The following is a 17,317-nucleotide window of genomic DNA, read 5'->3' as shown; positions in this document are numbered from 1 at the left end:
ATCAACAAGAATTAACCATTGTGCATCCCAAAAAGGACCAGCAAAATTTAAATATGAGCAATTTCATGGCAAAGTTGCCTTAGGCCGAGAGAGAAATTTCTGTGGTGGTGCGGATGGATTTTCTGCACACACAGAACAAGGACAACAAATCTTGGTTATGTCAGCATCAATACTAAACCAGGTACAGTGACGGCGAGCTAACTGTTTTGTCCGTACGATACCCCAATGACCTTGGTGAAGAAGTCGTAGCACAGCTGACTGCAAAGAACGTGGAACAATAACACGAGACTGATCGTTCTCTGTGTGGAGCAAGAGGACACCACATTGGACAAAAAGTAGTTGTCTGTGCACAAAAAGCGATGAACCAACTGATCTTCTATCCAATTTTTAATCCATTGCATAGTGCCATAACACAAAACAACACTTAATACTGGGTCTTTAGCTGTTGCTGTGGCTGTACGACGAAAGTCAACAGGAAAACTTTCTACATCATCATCATTTTGCACATCAATGAACATACAAGCCTATTCGGAAGAGTTGAACAGCAGGTCTTCAGCTATTGGCTATCGGGATAACACATTGGCATTACCATGCTGGGCAGTAGGCCGATACAAGATGCCGTAACGGTACTGCGACAAAAATAGTGACCAATGAATAAATTTTTGAGCCGTACACGGAGGCACGGGCTTTGACGGGAAACAAAGACGTCAAAGGCTCATGGTCAGTGAGAACTGTAAACTTGCGCCCATATAAGAAGTCGTGGAATTTCGTAACTCCAAAAATCAAAGCAAGAGCTTCCTTCTCGATCTGCAAGTAGTTAACAGTGCGCAGAGAGTAGCCTCGATGCAAATGCGATCAGGCGATCGTGTAAACCAATTCTGTGAACAAGAACAGCTCCGATCCCAAAATTGGAAGCGTCAACCATGAGGACAAGTTTTGAAGGATTGAAGGGCGTAAGACATGTACTGGATAACAACGCAGATTTAAGCTTCTGAAAGACATGTTTGCATTCAGATGACCAAATGAATGGAACATTCTTTTGACATACTTAGAGTAACGGTGGTGCAAGAGATGATGTGCGAGGCAAAAACTTGTGATAATAATTGAGCTTTCCAAGGACGGATTGTAATTCTTTAACTGTCTTGGGTGCTGGTAGTTCTGATATTGCTCTTAAATGATCCGGACTTGGATGGATGCCTTGACAGTTTATTACGTGTCCCAAGTGGGATAACTGTTCAGAAAAAAATGTACACTTGGCCTTATTGAGTTGAAATCCTTTCTCATGTAATACTTCAAATAACTGTCTCAATTTATGCAAATGTTCATGCTGCTTAGAACCATAAACTACGATGTCATCTATGTAATTACACACTGAAGGAATCGACACACAAAGAATCTGTAAGTACTGCTGAAATAGTGTCGGGGCGGAGGCACATCTGAACGGAAGCCTCTTAAATTAGTAGAGACCCAAATGCGTATTCACAAGAATCTTCTGGGATTTGTGATCCACAGGAATTTGAAGATACGTGTCTTGCAACTCTAACTTAGAAAAATATTTGCCTGGACACAATTTGTCAAACAAGTCTTCTGGACGGGGCAAAGGAAACATTGCAACAGGAAGCTGAGGATTGACGGTGGCTTTAAAATCCACTCACAGTCACAATTTCCTGATGGTTTCGTTAAGATAACCGATGATGAAGCCCATAGTGATGCTTGTCACTGGTTCGATCACTCTTTGTTCCTCAAGTGCATGAAATGTTTTAGCAACTTCATCTCAAAGTACGTGAGGCACTGTGCGAGCGCGGAAAAATTTAGGCTGTGCATTGTCCTTCAATTCAGTATGTTCCTGAAAATGTTTCGCGCAACCTAAACCTGGCAAAAAAATTCAGCATACTCTTGACATAGTTCGGAAACACTGTTTGTGGGAACAGTGACAGCCAGTACGTCATTGTGCACAGTTAAGGAGACTACATCAAATAAATCAAGACCAAAAATATTTAGTTAAGGAGACAACATCAAATAAATCAAGACCAAAAATATTTACAGATGAGGGTGAACACAGTATGTGAAAAGAAACCACTTGAATTTGTCCATGGTATGTCACTGGCAAACTGCACAGTCCTACAACCGGGATACTTTGACCACGGTAGGTAGCTAACGTACCATTTGCATTACGCAATGGAGGTGAACCAAGCATTTCGTAAGTTTTATGATTCATGAGTGAAACAGATGCTCCAGTATCCAACTGAAAAGGAATCATATGATTCTGAGTGTTAAAGTCCATAAAAAGTTTGTTCTGCTGTTGGTGAAAAATGTCATTCTGAAAAGCAATGTTGACGGGCAAATTGTGCTCGTCGGGATTCTTACATCGGCGTGCATTGGCATCGCAAGCAAAATTGTCACACTCGGGGCAATGTCACAGGTACTGGAGGCGAATTTACAACATTTATTTGCATTGCTTGTGGCTCATTGTGATTGGAAGTCTTATTCCGGAAACTGTTCTGGTGGGAGCTACTTTGTCCGGAAACGGGGTAGGGAGCGTCAGATTTTTGTCTTTTGAGGCATACTTCCTGGACATGTCCCTTCTTGTTGCAAAAATGGCACATGGCCTTGCACGATGGGCAGTTGTGGTGCAAGTGCTTTGAATTACAATGCGGGCATGAGCGCAAAGCAGGCGGCTTCTGCCGGCGCGTAACAGGTGTGTTTCCTGGAAGTGAACAGGGCAGGCACGCGCCAAGCCGGTAACAGCATCATGTATGTATGGTGCGCGCACAGCTGGCTTGCTAACCTGACAGACAGGGGGAGACGATTCAAAAGAATTTGCAGCAAAGTCCAAAGTGTCCTATCTGTCCAAAATGTCCAACACCTGTTCTAAAGTGGGATTGGATAATTTAGGAATTTGCTTTCTAATGGGTGTGTCTGAAACGTTTTACGCAATAGCATCCCGTACGATTATGTCAGAATATGATATGTCACAAAAACATGAAAATTCACAGCCGTGAATGAGGCCTTGCAAAGTGGCTACCCACTCACAGTAATTCTGCTGAGGTGCACGTTTTGTATGGAAAAATTTGTACCACTGAGCGACAACATTCACACTTTCCTTTTAATAATCAGTTAATTGCCTGGACAAGTTCTTCGGAACTGAGCTGATCTGGAGAACATTTTGGGAATAGTTTGAGGAGGATGCAGCACGATGCCCCGCCACTAGATAAAAGCGCGTGCAGCCGTGTTTTACCTTCGATGTCATATGCAGCAAGGTGGTGTGAAAAGTGCATGTGCCACTCCTGCCAGCTCTCCACGCTGGCGTGGAACGCACGGAACGGCAGGGCTGTACAGCCGGCTCCTGTGCAGCCGGTACTTGTGGCACAGCTTGTTGTTGTCCCTGGACGAGCTGTTCCAAGGCGTGCAGTAGTGGACGAGAGCTCGCTAGAAACTTGATACAAGCCACGGAGTGGCACTGGTTGCGACTCGCGGGTCCAACGATACTAATACGGACCGTGGTCGGTAACTGCACGTTGATACCACACTAACATCAATAAGTACTAGTACCAAGAGGTTCCATTGCACATTTTTGAAGTAGTGAGACACAAACGGCGGGACTTGTAAGCAGCAGGCAGTTATCACCCTGAACATGGAATGCACCTGCTAATCATTCGCAGTTAATTCAGAGATTTGGTCAAACCCAACACGACTGTGGTTTGACAGCCTCCCTAGCCCCCTGACCTAGCACTGAGTGACTTCTGGCTTTTCCCTAAAATGACAAAATCTCTGAAATGGATCAAATCTCAGAACAGGGAAGACATTATACAGATGGAGCAGCTGTGCACCACACAAAAAGAGGCTTTCCAGTAATGCTTCCAGCAGTGGCAGCAGCATTGGGAGAGATGTGTAGAAGCTGAAGAGGACTACTTGGAAGATGACTAGTGTCAAAAAATTGTATCTGAATAAAGACTGCTTTTATAAATAAGTCAGATACTTTTTGAACAGCTATACTATAGTGTTACCTACTGTTATTTTACTTATTCATTACAAAAGAATTAATGGATGGTTTGTGTATGTTTGGAAAGGAAAGAAAGAAAGAAAGAAAACATAAAATTCTTCAGTTTGTTTTAGTTTAGTAATTTTGTGAGTTTATTTATAGAATTTTATCAGTGCAAAAGTTTCATATTATTTGAGTAAGTGCTCACCTCAGAAATTCACTGTTATTAACAACATTCCTATGCTAAACCTTTCTTGCCTATGTTGCTACTTAAATAAATATATCTGAAGCAAAGTATTTATCTTAACTGCTGTTTTTCTGCTTTTTATGTGTAAATAAATCTAAAAATCCTAAATATAAGTAATATACAAATTTTCAATGAACATTAGTATTCCTGAACAGTGCACAATCTGCAACTTTGAGAATTCTGTAATATGTGAAGCTTCTACTTGCTGGCCGCCAAAAGCTTTAAATATAGTGGCTCAGAGGAAAGAGAGGAATCTCCCTTTATGCAGGAATCCCCAAAGCACCAATGGAGACTTGTGGAGGACAGTGTCAAATGAGTTGCGAAACAGCTGTGACTCTGTGCTGGGAAATTATGCAGACCAGGGAAGTGAAGCAACATTTCATTTTTGGAAATGGATTTCATATTCCTCACCATATGTGGCCAGGTTTTGCTATGCTGTAATGTGGGATGTGGAATTGCATAAAGAAAGGGTTGTACCCAAGACTCTAAAACATCTCTTAAATATCAGTTCGCACTGCTCTTCTTATGTGCACTTTGTTTATGTTAAGTTTGGCTTTAATGCGAACAGACTCTGTGCTCGGTATTTGACCACTGTATTTAGTCGCTGTTGTAATGCTGCCGAAATAGGCCCTGCTTATTTACCAGGTATTTTTTTCTTGTAATAGTGGAATTGATGCAATGAGGTGAACTAAAGCATTGAAATTCTTCATTATTTGTTCTGTGCTAAATAAATGTCTGGTAGTAGTCACTGATAGTCTCAGACATTCACTTTGTCTTTCCTTCTGCCAGGTCTGCGTGTATTACATTGCTGAGTATTGGTTGCTCTTTGTCTTTTTTCATCTCTGTTTATATGAATTGTTAAATAGAGTATTTCACTAGACTAATTAGAGACCACTCAATGAAGTTGATAAATAAAATTCCACTTTAAAAAAATTGTTTGTAATGGGAAATGAGCTGACATCTTCTGTTGATGCCGGGCAGTATACAGAATTTGTAATTAGGAATTGAGCTGACTTAATTTACACACTGTGCAAACAAAATTGCAAATATTTGCTGTCATATGTCAGTAATTTGCTGCCAGGATATTTTAGTGCAAAGTCTTCTGGCCGTCTCGAGGTGTATACTGATGAAAGTAGACTGAGCTCTGTTTAAAACTATGCTGGCACACACATATAGTACCCAGTCGTCACTGCATGCATTTGTAGAATGTGTGTATGTTTGTAGCAAGTCTGTGCATTGTTGTCAGTGTCCTCTGTGATGAAGGCTTGTGTCTTCAATATCTGATTGTTTGTCTTAGTACAGTAGAATGACACCAGTTACACAGAGCATGAAGTTTTTGTATAAAAGGATTTCCACGAAAATGGATAGTGATCCCTACTACACTCAAACAAACACCACAACGTGGAAGAGGATGATGCTTTCAAGACTACAGTCTACCTCCTACATATTGGAAATATTTCCACAAAAATGGGCAGAATACTAAGAAAACATAAGGTTAAAGTGATCTTTCATCCATCAAAAATCTCGGCACTTCTCGGATCAATAGTAGGTGACTTAGAGCTGTGCAAAGCAGGTGTTTATAAGATTCTTTGTGAGTATAGTAGATTGCATACAGGGTGTTACACAAAAAGTTATGGCCAAACTTTCAGGAAACATTCCTCACACGCAAATAAAGAAAAGATGTTATGTGGACATGTGTCCGGAAACGCTTAATTTCCATGATAGAGCTCATTTTAGTTTCGTCAGTATGTACTGTACTTCCTCGATACACTGCCAGTTGGCCCAATTGAAGGAAGGTAATGTTGACTTCGGTGCTTGTGTTGACATGCGACTCATTGCTCTACAGTACTAGCATCAAGCACATCAGTACGTAGCATCAACAGGTTAGTGTTCATTGCAGTCAGTGCAATGTTTACAAATGCAGAGTTGGCAGATGCCCATTTGATGTATGGATTAGCACAGGGCAATAGCCGTGGCACGGTACGTTTGTATCGAGACAGATTTCCAGAACGAAGGTGTCCTGACAGGAAGACATTCGAAGCAATTGATCGGCGTCTTAGGGAGCACGGAACATTCCAGCCTATGACTCGCGACTGGGGAAGACCTGGGATGACGAGGACACCTGCAATGGACGAGGCAATTCTTCGTGCAGTTGACGATAACCCTAATGTCAGTGTCGGAGAAGTTGCTGCTGTACATGGTAACATTGACCACGTCACTGTATGGAGAGTGCTACGGGAGAACCAGTTGTTTCCGTACCATGTACAGCGTGTGCAGGCACTATCAGCAGCTGATTGGCCTCCACTGGTACACTTCTGCGAATGGTTCATCCAACAATGTGTCAATCCTCATTTCAGTGCAAATGTTCTCTTTACGGATGAGGCTTCATTCCAACGTGATCAAATTGCAAATTTTCACAATCAACATGTGTGGACTGACGAGAATCCACACGCAATTGTGCAATCACATCATCAACACAGATTTTCTGTGAACGTTTGGGCAGACATTGTTGGTGACATCTTGATTGGGCCCCATGTTCTTCCATCTACGCTCAGTGGAGTACGTTATCATGATTTCATACGGGATACTCTACCTTTGCTGCTAGAACATGTGCCTTTACAAGTACGACACAACATGTGATTCATGCACGACGGAGCTCCTGCACATTCCAGTCGAAGTGTTCGTACGCTTCTCAACAACAGATTCGCTGACCGATGGATTGGTAGAGGTGGACCAATTCCATGGCCTCCACACTCTCCTGTCCTCAACACTCTTGACTTTCATTTGAAAGCTCTTGTCTACGCAACCCGGGTACCAAATGTAGAGACTCTTCGTGCTTGTATTGTGGACAGTTGTGATACTATATGTCATTCTCCAGGGCTGCATCAGCGCATCAGGGATTCCATGCGACAGAGAGTGGATGCACGTATCCTCGCTAACGGAGGGCATTTTGAACATTTCCTGTAACAAAGTGTTTGATGTCACGCTGGTACGTTCTGTTGCTGTGTGTTTCCATTCCTTGATTAATGTGATTTGAAAAGAAGTAATAAAATGAGCTCTAACATGGAAAGTAAGTGTTTCAGGACACATGTCCACATAACATATTTTCTTTCTTTGTGTGTGAGGAATGTTTCCTGAAAGTTTGGCCTTACCTTTTTGTAACACCCTGTATAGGGCAGATGATGTGCACTATTAGGGAGCACAGTATGAAGACCAGCGGTGTACTCGCCTCCTCTGGGCTACCAAATCCATTATCGCGTAACACTGTATGTCACTGGTCATTTGCGTGAATAAATGAAACAAAAATTGTTGCCCATACTTCAAACTTTTGAAACTCTGTTATTGACAAATTAGCGGAAGTATGACTGTCTAAGGCTCGTATCAATTGTGACCATGGTTGTCAGTTAGATAATCTGTAGAATCTTTTTACAGAAAAAAAATTGTGCTCTGTGGAACCAGCATCATTCTGTGATTTTACTGTATGAAGATAATCAGTCTTGTACCAATGAGGCGAGCGTTCACCACAGAGAGTGGTCACAGTAGCGTACAGATTCGCAGTAGATGAGCATGTGTTCTAATGGTGTGTGTGCAGTGACAACAGGGTATACTGTGACTCTCCTTGCCCGCTTTCAAACAGGAGAGCTCATTGTACTTTTGCCAGTATATACCTGAAGACTCTGCATCAAAATTTTGCAGTTGCAAGTTATTGACATTGGACATTTGCCTGAAGTTTCATGTAACCTAATGATTTTTGTATTTATTACAAATTTTGGGTTTTATGTGACACGTGAAAGTTTAGCTTCAAGTCACTTATTGCTGTGAATTATCCATTGCTTTGTTAATGGTACAGGACATTATTAACATACAGAGTTTGGGCAAAATAGGGAGAGTATCCACAGAACTGAGATTTCCTGACAGATTAAAACTATATAGCACAGCAGAACTTGAACCTCCAAAACAGCAGCAGAATGGCAGGTAAGGGCATTGCATACAATTTATGGGAAGGGAAATTTTCCCAGTCTCTCGAAAGGTGTCAGAGGAGGGCACAAGATGATGAGACCAATTTCCCTCTCATGGATCAAATAGTTTTCTGGCAGTTTGATGAGTTATTTTCCAGGAAACACCATTCAACAGGTAATAAGAGAGTGAGATAAAAGGTCCCTGTCCAACAGTAAAGGACTTTTTCTTAGGTTAAAAATGCACTGAAACCTCTGCACCATCCATTTTAGTTCCTATTTATGCATACCTTAAAGCATGCCCAGAGTTTGCGATAAAACAAATGAGCGGGGTCCCTCGTATTAACATGTGCCACAGGAGTATCGCACACAGACAATGTAGTGTGATGAAAGGATATGCGGGCATTTCAGTTGTCATCTGCTGTGGCTGTGAACAATAAGAAAAGAAGAAAATGGTTATTACAAATGAAAAAATAATAGACGAGTGGTCAGGAGAGTACAGGAATCCTGACTTTTCTTTGAAAATGATATTTAGATGAATATACCAAATTCCATTGATGTAAATAAATTGCTATTTTCTGTTGTAAACAGCTGACTATATTTATTCAGAAATCCCATCATACCTGCATACTGCATCTATCTGTTAAGCCTACATCCAGATAATGAAGTCTGTTAAAGAAGGCATATTTTCGTTTTTATCATTGTTGTGGCAATATTCAGTCCTTAGACTGGTTTGATGTAGTTCTCCGTGTTTGTCCGTACTGTGCAAGCCTCTTAATCTTTTTGTGACTACCACGAGACACATCTATTAGAGCCTGCTTACTGTGTTCAAACCTCGGTCTCTCTATACATTTTTTACTTCTGCCTGCTTACATGGTACTAAGGAAACTGCCTGACCAGCACATTGTCTGGAGAAGGTCGAGCATACGAGTATGCGAGCAAAAACCTGCAGATATGCAGTCAACTGTCTGGTGCATTCTGTGCAGTTGTCTGTTCGTAAGTGTTCTGGCACTGTCTACTTGGGATGATGAGCTTCGTTCTAACGTTCTGATGCTACTAGAGGAAGACAGTTTTTCACAGAAGTCAGTTTTCAGTGACGAAGCCATGTTCCGTGTGTCTAGATATGCGTATGGTCGTGCTGTGCATGTTTGGGGCACAAAACATCCACACAAGATTTTGGAACACATTTGTATCTCACCTAAAGTTAACATCTTTTGTGCCATGGCCTGTTCAAATGTTTACGGACCATTTTTCTTCAAAATTGTGACAGGTTTTTCATACTTGGACATGCTGCAGTAATGCTTTGTGCCCAATGACAGCAAGACAGTAGAGGTATCATTTTCAACACCACCATCCTCCTTCACCCATTCTTTCAGCCATTCTTGATTAGCTCAGTGATGAACTGTATCTACATTTGATCGAATTTGTCTCCCATCGTGAGTCTCTTCTGCAGTGGTCCCCGCAGTCACCAGACTACATGTGATTTCTTCTTATGGAAGAATGTTAAAGATTGTGTGTTTTTGTTTCCACTGCCACTGCCACTTAATTTGGTAAGGAAGGATAATTAATACTGACTGTGATATGTTGGGACATGTATGTGGAGAGTTTGACGATTGTATTGGTACTTTTACATAAGCATGTATATAGGCTTGCATTCTGTTCTGTGCAATGTATAGTAGCAGCACAGGGCCATCAAGTTCGTATAGTACGTGCAACTCCGTGGCCTGTTGTGCTCTGAAAACATCATATAGACACTTGGGTCTAAATCTACATCTACAACCATACATTGCAAACTGCTATGAAGTACACGGCAGAGAATGCTTCCTATTGAAAGACATATTACGGTTTCTTGTGGTTCCATTTATGTACAGCTTGTGGGAAGAATGACTCGTTACGTGCCTCTGTGCATCTGGTATTTAGTCTATACAGTGAAACCTATTTATAACGTTCCTCCATTTAATGTTTTCCTCTATGTTACATCTGTTTTTTTCGGTCCCAACTAAAAGTCTATACTAACAATGTTAAATTTTCCTCTTTACTGCGTTTCCTCTATATTACAATTTCCTCCATATAACGCTCATATTTTTGGAACCCTGGTCAATTATTTACCTCTTTACAATGTTTAAGTGACTGGATGTAGACAAGTCATTTTCCGTTCTGTGGATTCACAGTTTGCACCGGCTCGGAAAGCCCGCGCTCAGCGCGTTTCACACGTCAGCGGCAGAACCTGGTCACGTGACATGTGACGCACATTCTGCTTGCGGTCTTTTTGGTGCCATTTCACCCATCCACCTACCGGGCCCCACGTTTTAATTACAAAAAACTAATCATTTCATACATTGATCATTTGCAATGAACATCATATTACAGTGTTGTGAAAGTTTAAAATGTCATCTACGGCACCATTTGTCAAAGCTGATTAGTGGTATCCCGATCTTCAGTAATGCCCTATAATTATTATTTGGAAGCCTTCCTCTTTATAGTGTTTTCCTCTATACAGTGTTCAGAATTTGTGGTCCCTTGAAAAACATTATATAGAGTATTCACTGTAGTCACCGTGGACCCCACAGGAGTAGTATGTTCATAGGTACTGACTTAGTAATAGTTTTTGAAACTTTGTAAGTAGTCATTTGTGGAGTAGCTTGCATTGATCTCAAAGTGTATGCCATGTTTTGGTTTTCAGTATCACAGTGATGCTCTCCCATGGGTTAAACAAAATTGGGACCATTTATGCTGTCCAGTATCTTCTTTTAGTCACCCTTGGCATAGGTCACAAATATTGGACGAGTATTCTAACAAGGGATGCACAAGTGTTTTGTAAACAATCTCTTTTGTAGATTGTTTGTGTTTTCCCAGTATCCATGTTTGCACCACATTGAAAAGGTATTGAGATCTGACTGAATATTTATGCAGATTGTTTCAGATAGTATTTCATAATAGGCAATAGCGTGATCTGCAAAAACGCTTAGATTGTTGTTAATAGTCAGATCATAATAATGATATACATTATGTAATGCAAGCATCTCAGTACAACTCTCTGAGGCACTCCTGAAGTTACTTCTACATCTGTCGATGACTCTCCATTCGAGACCACGTGCTGCAAGAAATGCCCAGTCCAGGTACAAATTTCTTTTGATACCCCAAATCATAGTACTTTCATTAATAAGCATTGATTGTTACTGACTCCAATGCTTCTTAGATGCCAAGAAATGCTGTTTCTGCCTGACTGCTTTGATCCACAGCTTCCAGGATGTCACGTGAAAAAAGTGCAAGTTTGATATTACATGACAAATCCTTTTGAAATCAGGCACACAGTCTCCGACTTTGTTGCAGTTAGTAGAATCCATCCTTGAAATTAAAATTGTGTTATGTGTATTGTTGCTAGAAACCTTCCACTGGTTTTAAAAAATTGCCCATACAAATTTCCTCAGATGTGAGAGGGTGTCGAATATGGTGCATATTTTGACAGGTAGTACTTTGTGTCCCTCTGTTTTCCAATTGCCAGAACATCTTTGTGGAGACATGCATTGTAGTAGATACAATTATTTTCTCTTTTGTAATCTAGAAATCAAAAATAATTTATAAGCAGAAAAAATTATGAGTCAAACAGATGGTTGCAGCGGGAAGCAGAAATTGAAGGATGACCTGGTTACTAGAGTAACGGAAGGAGAGAATAAAAAAAAAGAGTAATTCAGCATCATAGTGGCCTTACAAATTGAATATGACTATCCTGTCAGTACAGCTGTCCCATGTAGTAGCACAGCCCCAGAAACTTTATCATTTCTCGGAGTGCCATTCATTTCACAGTTCAGAAGATGGTGTAAATATTAAGAGATTGTAAGGCTGTACTGTTCATATCCTCTGTGCACACCTGAGTTGTACTAGATGAAAAAAATAAGAAATCGTACATAATTGTAAGTCAACCAATAATATGTGGTAGCCACAATCTCTGCACTCACCACAAATACGTGGTTTTTAATGATTTTCTATGTATTGCTGGGCATAACAAACTTAAATGTAGAAGTGGTTTATTTTTTACAGTGGAAGTACAATATCTGCCAGGGAACTCTAAAAAATAATAAAATGGAAAATTGAGCAATAGAAAATCCAGGATGGTACGATGACAGTATTATGAAAAGGATGTATTGCTACTCACTATATAGCTTAGAAGTTGAGTTGCTGCTAGGCACAGCAAAAAGACTGTCAAACAAGTAACCTTTCAACCAGAAAGACCCTTTTCTCAATTAGGCAAGATACAAAACACACACACACACACACACACACACACACACACACACACACACACACACACACACACACACAGCCACTGGCTGTGGCTGCCGAGGCCAGGCTGCTATTAGCAGTGCGTGATGAGAATAGCAAATGGGATGGTGGGGGTGAGGAGGATGCTGGGACAGGGAGGGAGAGGGATAGTGGGGTAGGGGTGGAGGATGGTAAAGTGCTGCAGAGGGGGAGCATACAGGGACAAGGTGGACAGAGGGTAGGGCAGCTTAGGTGCAGGTGGGAGGTTAGGCAGAGGGCGGGGCAGGGAACAGTAGGGTGTGGGGGGGGGGGGGGGGAGGTGGCAGCTTAGGTGCAGGTGGGAGGTTAGGCAGAGGGCGGGGCAGGGAACAGTAGGGTGTGGGGGGGGGGGGGGGGGAGGTGTCTTTGTTCCTGTCCAACATTCATAGGTATGGATTAAATAGAAGCTGACAATTACAGGAATCTGAAAAGAAACGTGCATCTAATGGCCTAGTGATTGTCAGGAGTCAAGATCTAATGCCAACAGCAATGTGGCAAAAACAATACCTCAGTCTTTTCACAGTCCAGTCTGTGAACAGATTGCTCTTGGCACCTAATAGTGCTGTTAGTCATTTAAATATTTGGGTATGATAATCAGATATGGGCATTGAATGTCAAGCTGTCTGGCCTTAACACTGTGAAACCCTCAGAAATTGTGTAAAAATCGTATTAAATTTTACACAAAAAGTGTGTCTGACATTATGTTACACCTCACTTAACTTACATTTTGTTTTGTTTAACAACATGTGCAGCACTAACAATTTAACAGGTAACATTGTATCAAACTACTATCTGTCTTCAGTAATCTGACAATTTGTCATTTCTGTTTTCAGGTAAAGAGCACTGGTACTGTTTCATTGTCTCGTACTTTACAGATCTCAGAAGTCTACTTGGATTGTAATCCAATATGTCACATGCTTAAGAGAGATTCATACATAAGGTGAGTGCTGTGTTTTGATAACACGATTTTCACAAGAATTACCTTGTAGTAGTTTATCACTAAGAAGTAAGTAGTGTGTCATTCCAATGACTATTAGCTAATTCTTCTTCTTCTTTCAAAAAGCTAAGGCTTGCCTCTGCACCCATAGTTTTCTGTCTCCAGTAGTCCTCTTGATCTCCACGTATGAAAAACATCCCATCTATATTATCATATTTTGTAAATAGGATGTTTCCTTCACTATGATCTCATCTTGAGAGCTGCTCTGTAAAAGAATATCATGTTTAATTAAGTATCCAGTGAATTTTGCTCTGTGCTGGCCTGTAACTTTCAGTCGTTCTTTCTTCTCTGGTATTTCTTCTAGAACTATGTTGTTCATTGTTCTTGAAGTCCAGCTGGTTCTTGTAATTCTCATTTAGGATCTGGTGCTGCCAACAGGTCACATTTGCCATCTGTAGCAACGTTTTTTTCCTTTAGTAACTTCTAGTTACTTTTTTCTTGTTAGAAATCACTTTTTTGGCACTCTGAAGTGATTTGGATAGATTGGTAGCAGGGGGTGGGGAGGGGGGGGGGAGAGAGAGAGAGAGAGAGAGAGAGAGCAAAAGCAAAGTGGTGATTCTTCCATGAAACTTGGTGTTCCATTTTACATGGAAAAATCAGGGCATTTTTAACCTAGTATTGAAATTGAGTTTTATAAATCACAAATATCTCAGTGTGTTAATTATATGAACATTACTCTGTATAAATTATCAGTGTTTAAAGGCTGTGGTTAAACTGTTGTTTATGACTAGTACACAGCTGCTAAGCTGAAAGGAAAGGAAAGGAAAGTAAAGTCATTATTGTGGTATGACACCCCCCCCCCCCCCCCCCCCCCCACACCTGCCACCACCACCATTAATTTATCAGGAACTTCTGTACTTCTGTGCACCATCTTCCTCTTCACACCTGGAATTCTCAGAGGGATTTTTTTTTCTAAGTTTGAGTAACCATCCTGGAGAGTAAAAAAATTGATTTGCAGCTAAAGTGTTCGTGCAAATTGGAATTTGGTAATCTCTGCAAGTAAAAATATTTACGCATTCCAGAATTTTGCGAGTGTGTGACATCAGACTTCCAGTTGTCATATCTTCTGCAACAACCTACTGCATTGGTGGATGATCCCGAGGACAAAGGGCAGACATTCTGTGTGAAGTGACTGGTTCTTCAAGGAAGATGGAACAGGAGCAAAGTTGTCTTGCGTGGGCAAAAAACACAGTGACTACGAAGTGCTTTGTGTTGTGTGTAACACTATCAAAAGTGTGGAAAAGAAAGCTTTTCAGATTCTGAACCAACATGGAGTTACATCATGATGTAAATAGTTATTTTGTACAAAAATGGCACAGCAGCAGTTTTGTCTTGCATCTGCTTCATGCAGCTCAACATCTTCTGTGAACAGTGGCAGTTCAGCATTGTCCCTTCCAACAATAAATAACGTCAAGGACAGTGCCAGTATGGGTATTAAAGTGTGTTTGTTCCATTTATGCAGCTGCTTCATGTCAAGGCATTTGAGATCTTTCTGAGGCCATATTTTCTATTGCTGTTCCACAAAGTTTCAGTTTGAGTAATACTAAATTCCAGCACATTGTAACTGAAGCTGAGGAACATTATTTTGAAAATCTGCTTTGTGATGTGGATAATGCATATTATTGTTCTCTGTGCTTTGATGGGGAAAAAAAACCAGTGCTGGTGCATATGAATTAGGAACTGTGGTTTGTTGTGTGTCAGCAGCTGAGGATAAAATTGTGAGCCATCGTCTGCAGTCTTTTTCATTGGTTAAGGAACATCTGAAGGATATTGTTGATAAACTTACTAGCACATTACATTCAGCAAACCTTCCTTTGCATAAACTATTAGTGCTTGGAAGTGATGGACAAAAGTTTGTGAGGAAGTAATGAGACTGCTTAATGAACAAGTTTGTTGTACAAGGAAAAAGCAACTTATTGATGTAGGCATCTTTAACATTTACCTTCTACATAATCCTTTTTTAAAATGACTGCATCATCTCAGAGAAAATGCTTCTGATCTAATTGTGTCTGTGTATAACTTTTTTAGTGATTAGCTGTCGATAATGGAAGACTTCAGACATACAACATTCATTGAGATTGCATAGGCTTCAATTCATAAAGAATAGGCTATCCAGATGGTTAACACTGGAAACAGTACAGAGAAAACAACTTACATTTTCTTCCACCAAAGAGGACTGCTGTAGCTCCCAATATTGGGTACAAACACATTGTTTAGCATCTGAACAAACCCACAATAGAAGCTGAACTGGCATTTCTTTGCTCCACTGCATGCATTTTTACCCAGTTCACTGGAACATTCCAGCAAAAAGAGCCATTGATATGTTGGCTTTACAGTGAAATGAAGAGGCCTTTTCAGGTTATCTGGGAGTAATTTGTAAACCACTAGTACTGTAGATGTGTGAACTGTTAGAAAATATTTTACAGGAATCCAATTTGCTTCCTCTAAACGACATGTTTTGTGTTGGTGAAATTACAGCAGCTGTTGAGGAGATAGCTGAGAAGAACCACCTACTGTTCTGGACGCATGTTAAGCAGTATTTTACTGAGGCATGTAAAAACCTTCTTAAATGTAACCTGGTAGGGCCAAGGGCTACAGCAATTCCAGTTTCTTCATCATATAACAGAACATCAGCAAAAAAGTCAATGATCTTGTAAGCATGGCAAAAGCATTACCACTGAATATTGATTGTGGCCAGCTAATGGTTGAGTGGAATCGTCTCCAGTTGGAAACCACTATAAGTTCAAGTACAGCACAAACTCCAGTTGACAGTTATTGAAAATTTCTAGCTCTGCCTCACAGGAATCCTGTGGTTAAAATGGTTTTTCTGCATTGAGAAGTTATCGTACAGAGGACTGGGCATCACTCTCAGAATTTTTGCAATGTGTATACAAGAAATACTAGAACTACATAGAAGATCAAAGGAGAAAGGCAAAAGAAAAGGAAAAACAAAAATATGAAGAGGGAAAAGAGGAAAAAGGAAGTCAATAAAAACTTGCAACGGAAAAAAAGGAGATTTAATCATGTGAAGAAATACTTAAACAAAAATGACAGTAAAAACACAAAAATTTATGGCAGCTAATAAGTTGACCTCTGAAGAAAATGAAAGACTTAAGGTTGCCTTACAGAAGCAAGAGTTGCCCAGGTCATGTTGACAGATGCTCTTCAGATACAGAAAGTAGTTCAAAAGTAAGGTGCAGATGCTCTCCAGTCTTGAGTTGATTAAAGAAAGTGTTTCAATAACATCATTTTTAAACAAAAACCAAAGAATAGTAAGTGTTAATTTCTCCAGTGCAATTTTCTAAGCAATTATGTACTTTGTTTTTTATCTTACCTTGCTTTCTGTACATGACTTATGGTATAAAATGTTTATTAATGGTAGGAAGTTTGTAAACTGTACACAACTTTTGTAATTATGGGTAAATAGTGGCCAATCCACATTTAAACTTTCTGTGCAACACATTGAAATTTGATATTCAGTTTATACAGTGAAAAAAGGCAAAATAAGGATGAAGTACGTTGCTTTTGACAGACTTCAGAATAAAGTTTAAAGAAATGATTTCTTTCTATTTTTACAAGAAATGATTTCTTTCTATTTTTACACATTTAGCTTTGATCTTAACCAGTTAGTAGGTAGGGGACATCTCTCTCTATAAAGCAGTGTTATTTTTTAAATACATATTGTCCGATCATAAAGAAAGTTAGCCACTTTTTTGCTAAGTTTTGTCACTTTTATCACCTTTTTCACATGCAAAAATTATTGGTAGTCCTGAAAACCACATTTCCATAAGTCTGAGGCAGCTTTACCCTGCTTTGCTAATGTCTAGGTTTCA

General features: G+C 40.2%; 1 protein-coding gene across 1 annotated transcript in view; it reads left to right on the top strand.

Moving 5' to 3' along the window:
* Nucleotides 1–17,317, top strand: part of LOC126210206 (nuclear RNA export factor 1-like) — a 194,203-nt gene that overhangs the window by 93,750 nt on the left and 83,136 nt on the right. Inside the window, exon 9 of the mRNA XM_049939386.1 lies at nt 13,321–13,427. Coding sequence (XP_049795343.1) covers nt 13,321–13,427 — 107 coding nt within the window. The remainder of the gene's footprint in view (nt 1–13,320; nt 13,428–17,317) is intronic.

The sequence above is a fragment of the Schistocerca nitens genome, chromosome 10 (assembly GCF_023898315.1).
Source record: "Schistocerca nitens isolate TAMUIC-IGC-003100 chromosome 10, iqSchNite1.1, whole genome shotgun sequence".
NCBI lineage: Eukaryota > Metazoa > Arthropoda > Insecta > Orthoptera > Acrididae > Schistocerca > Schistocerca nitens.
This window is presented reverse-complemented; position numbering and strand designations above follow the sequence as displayed.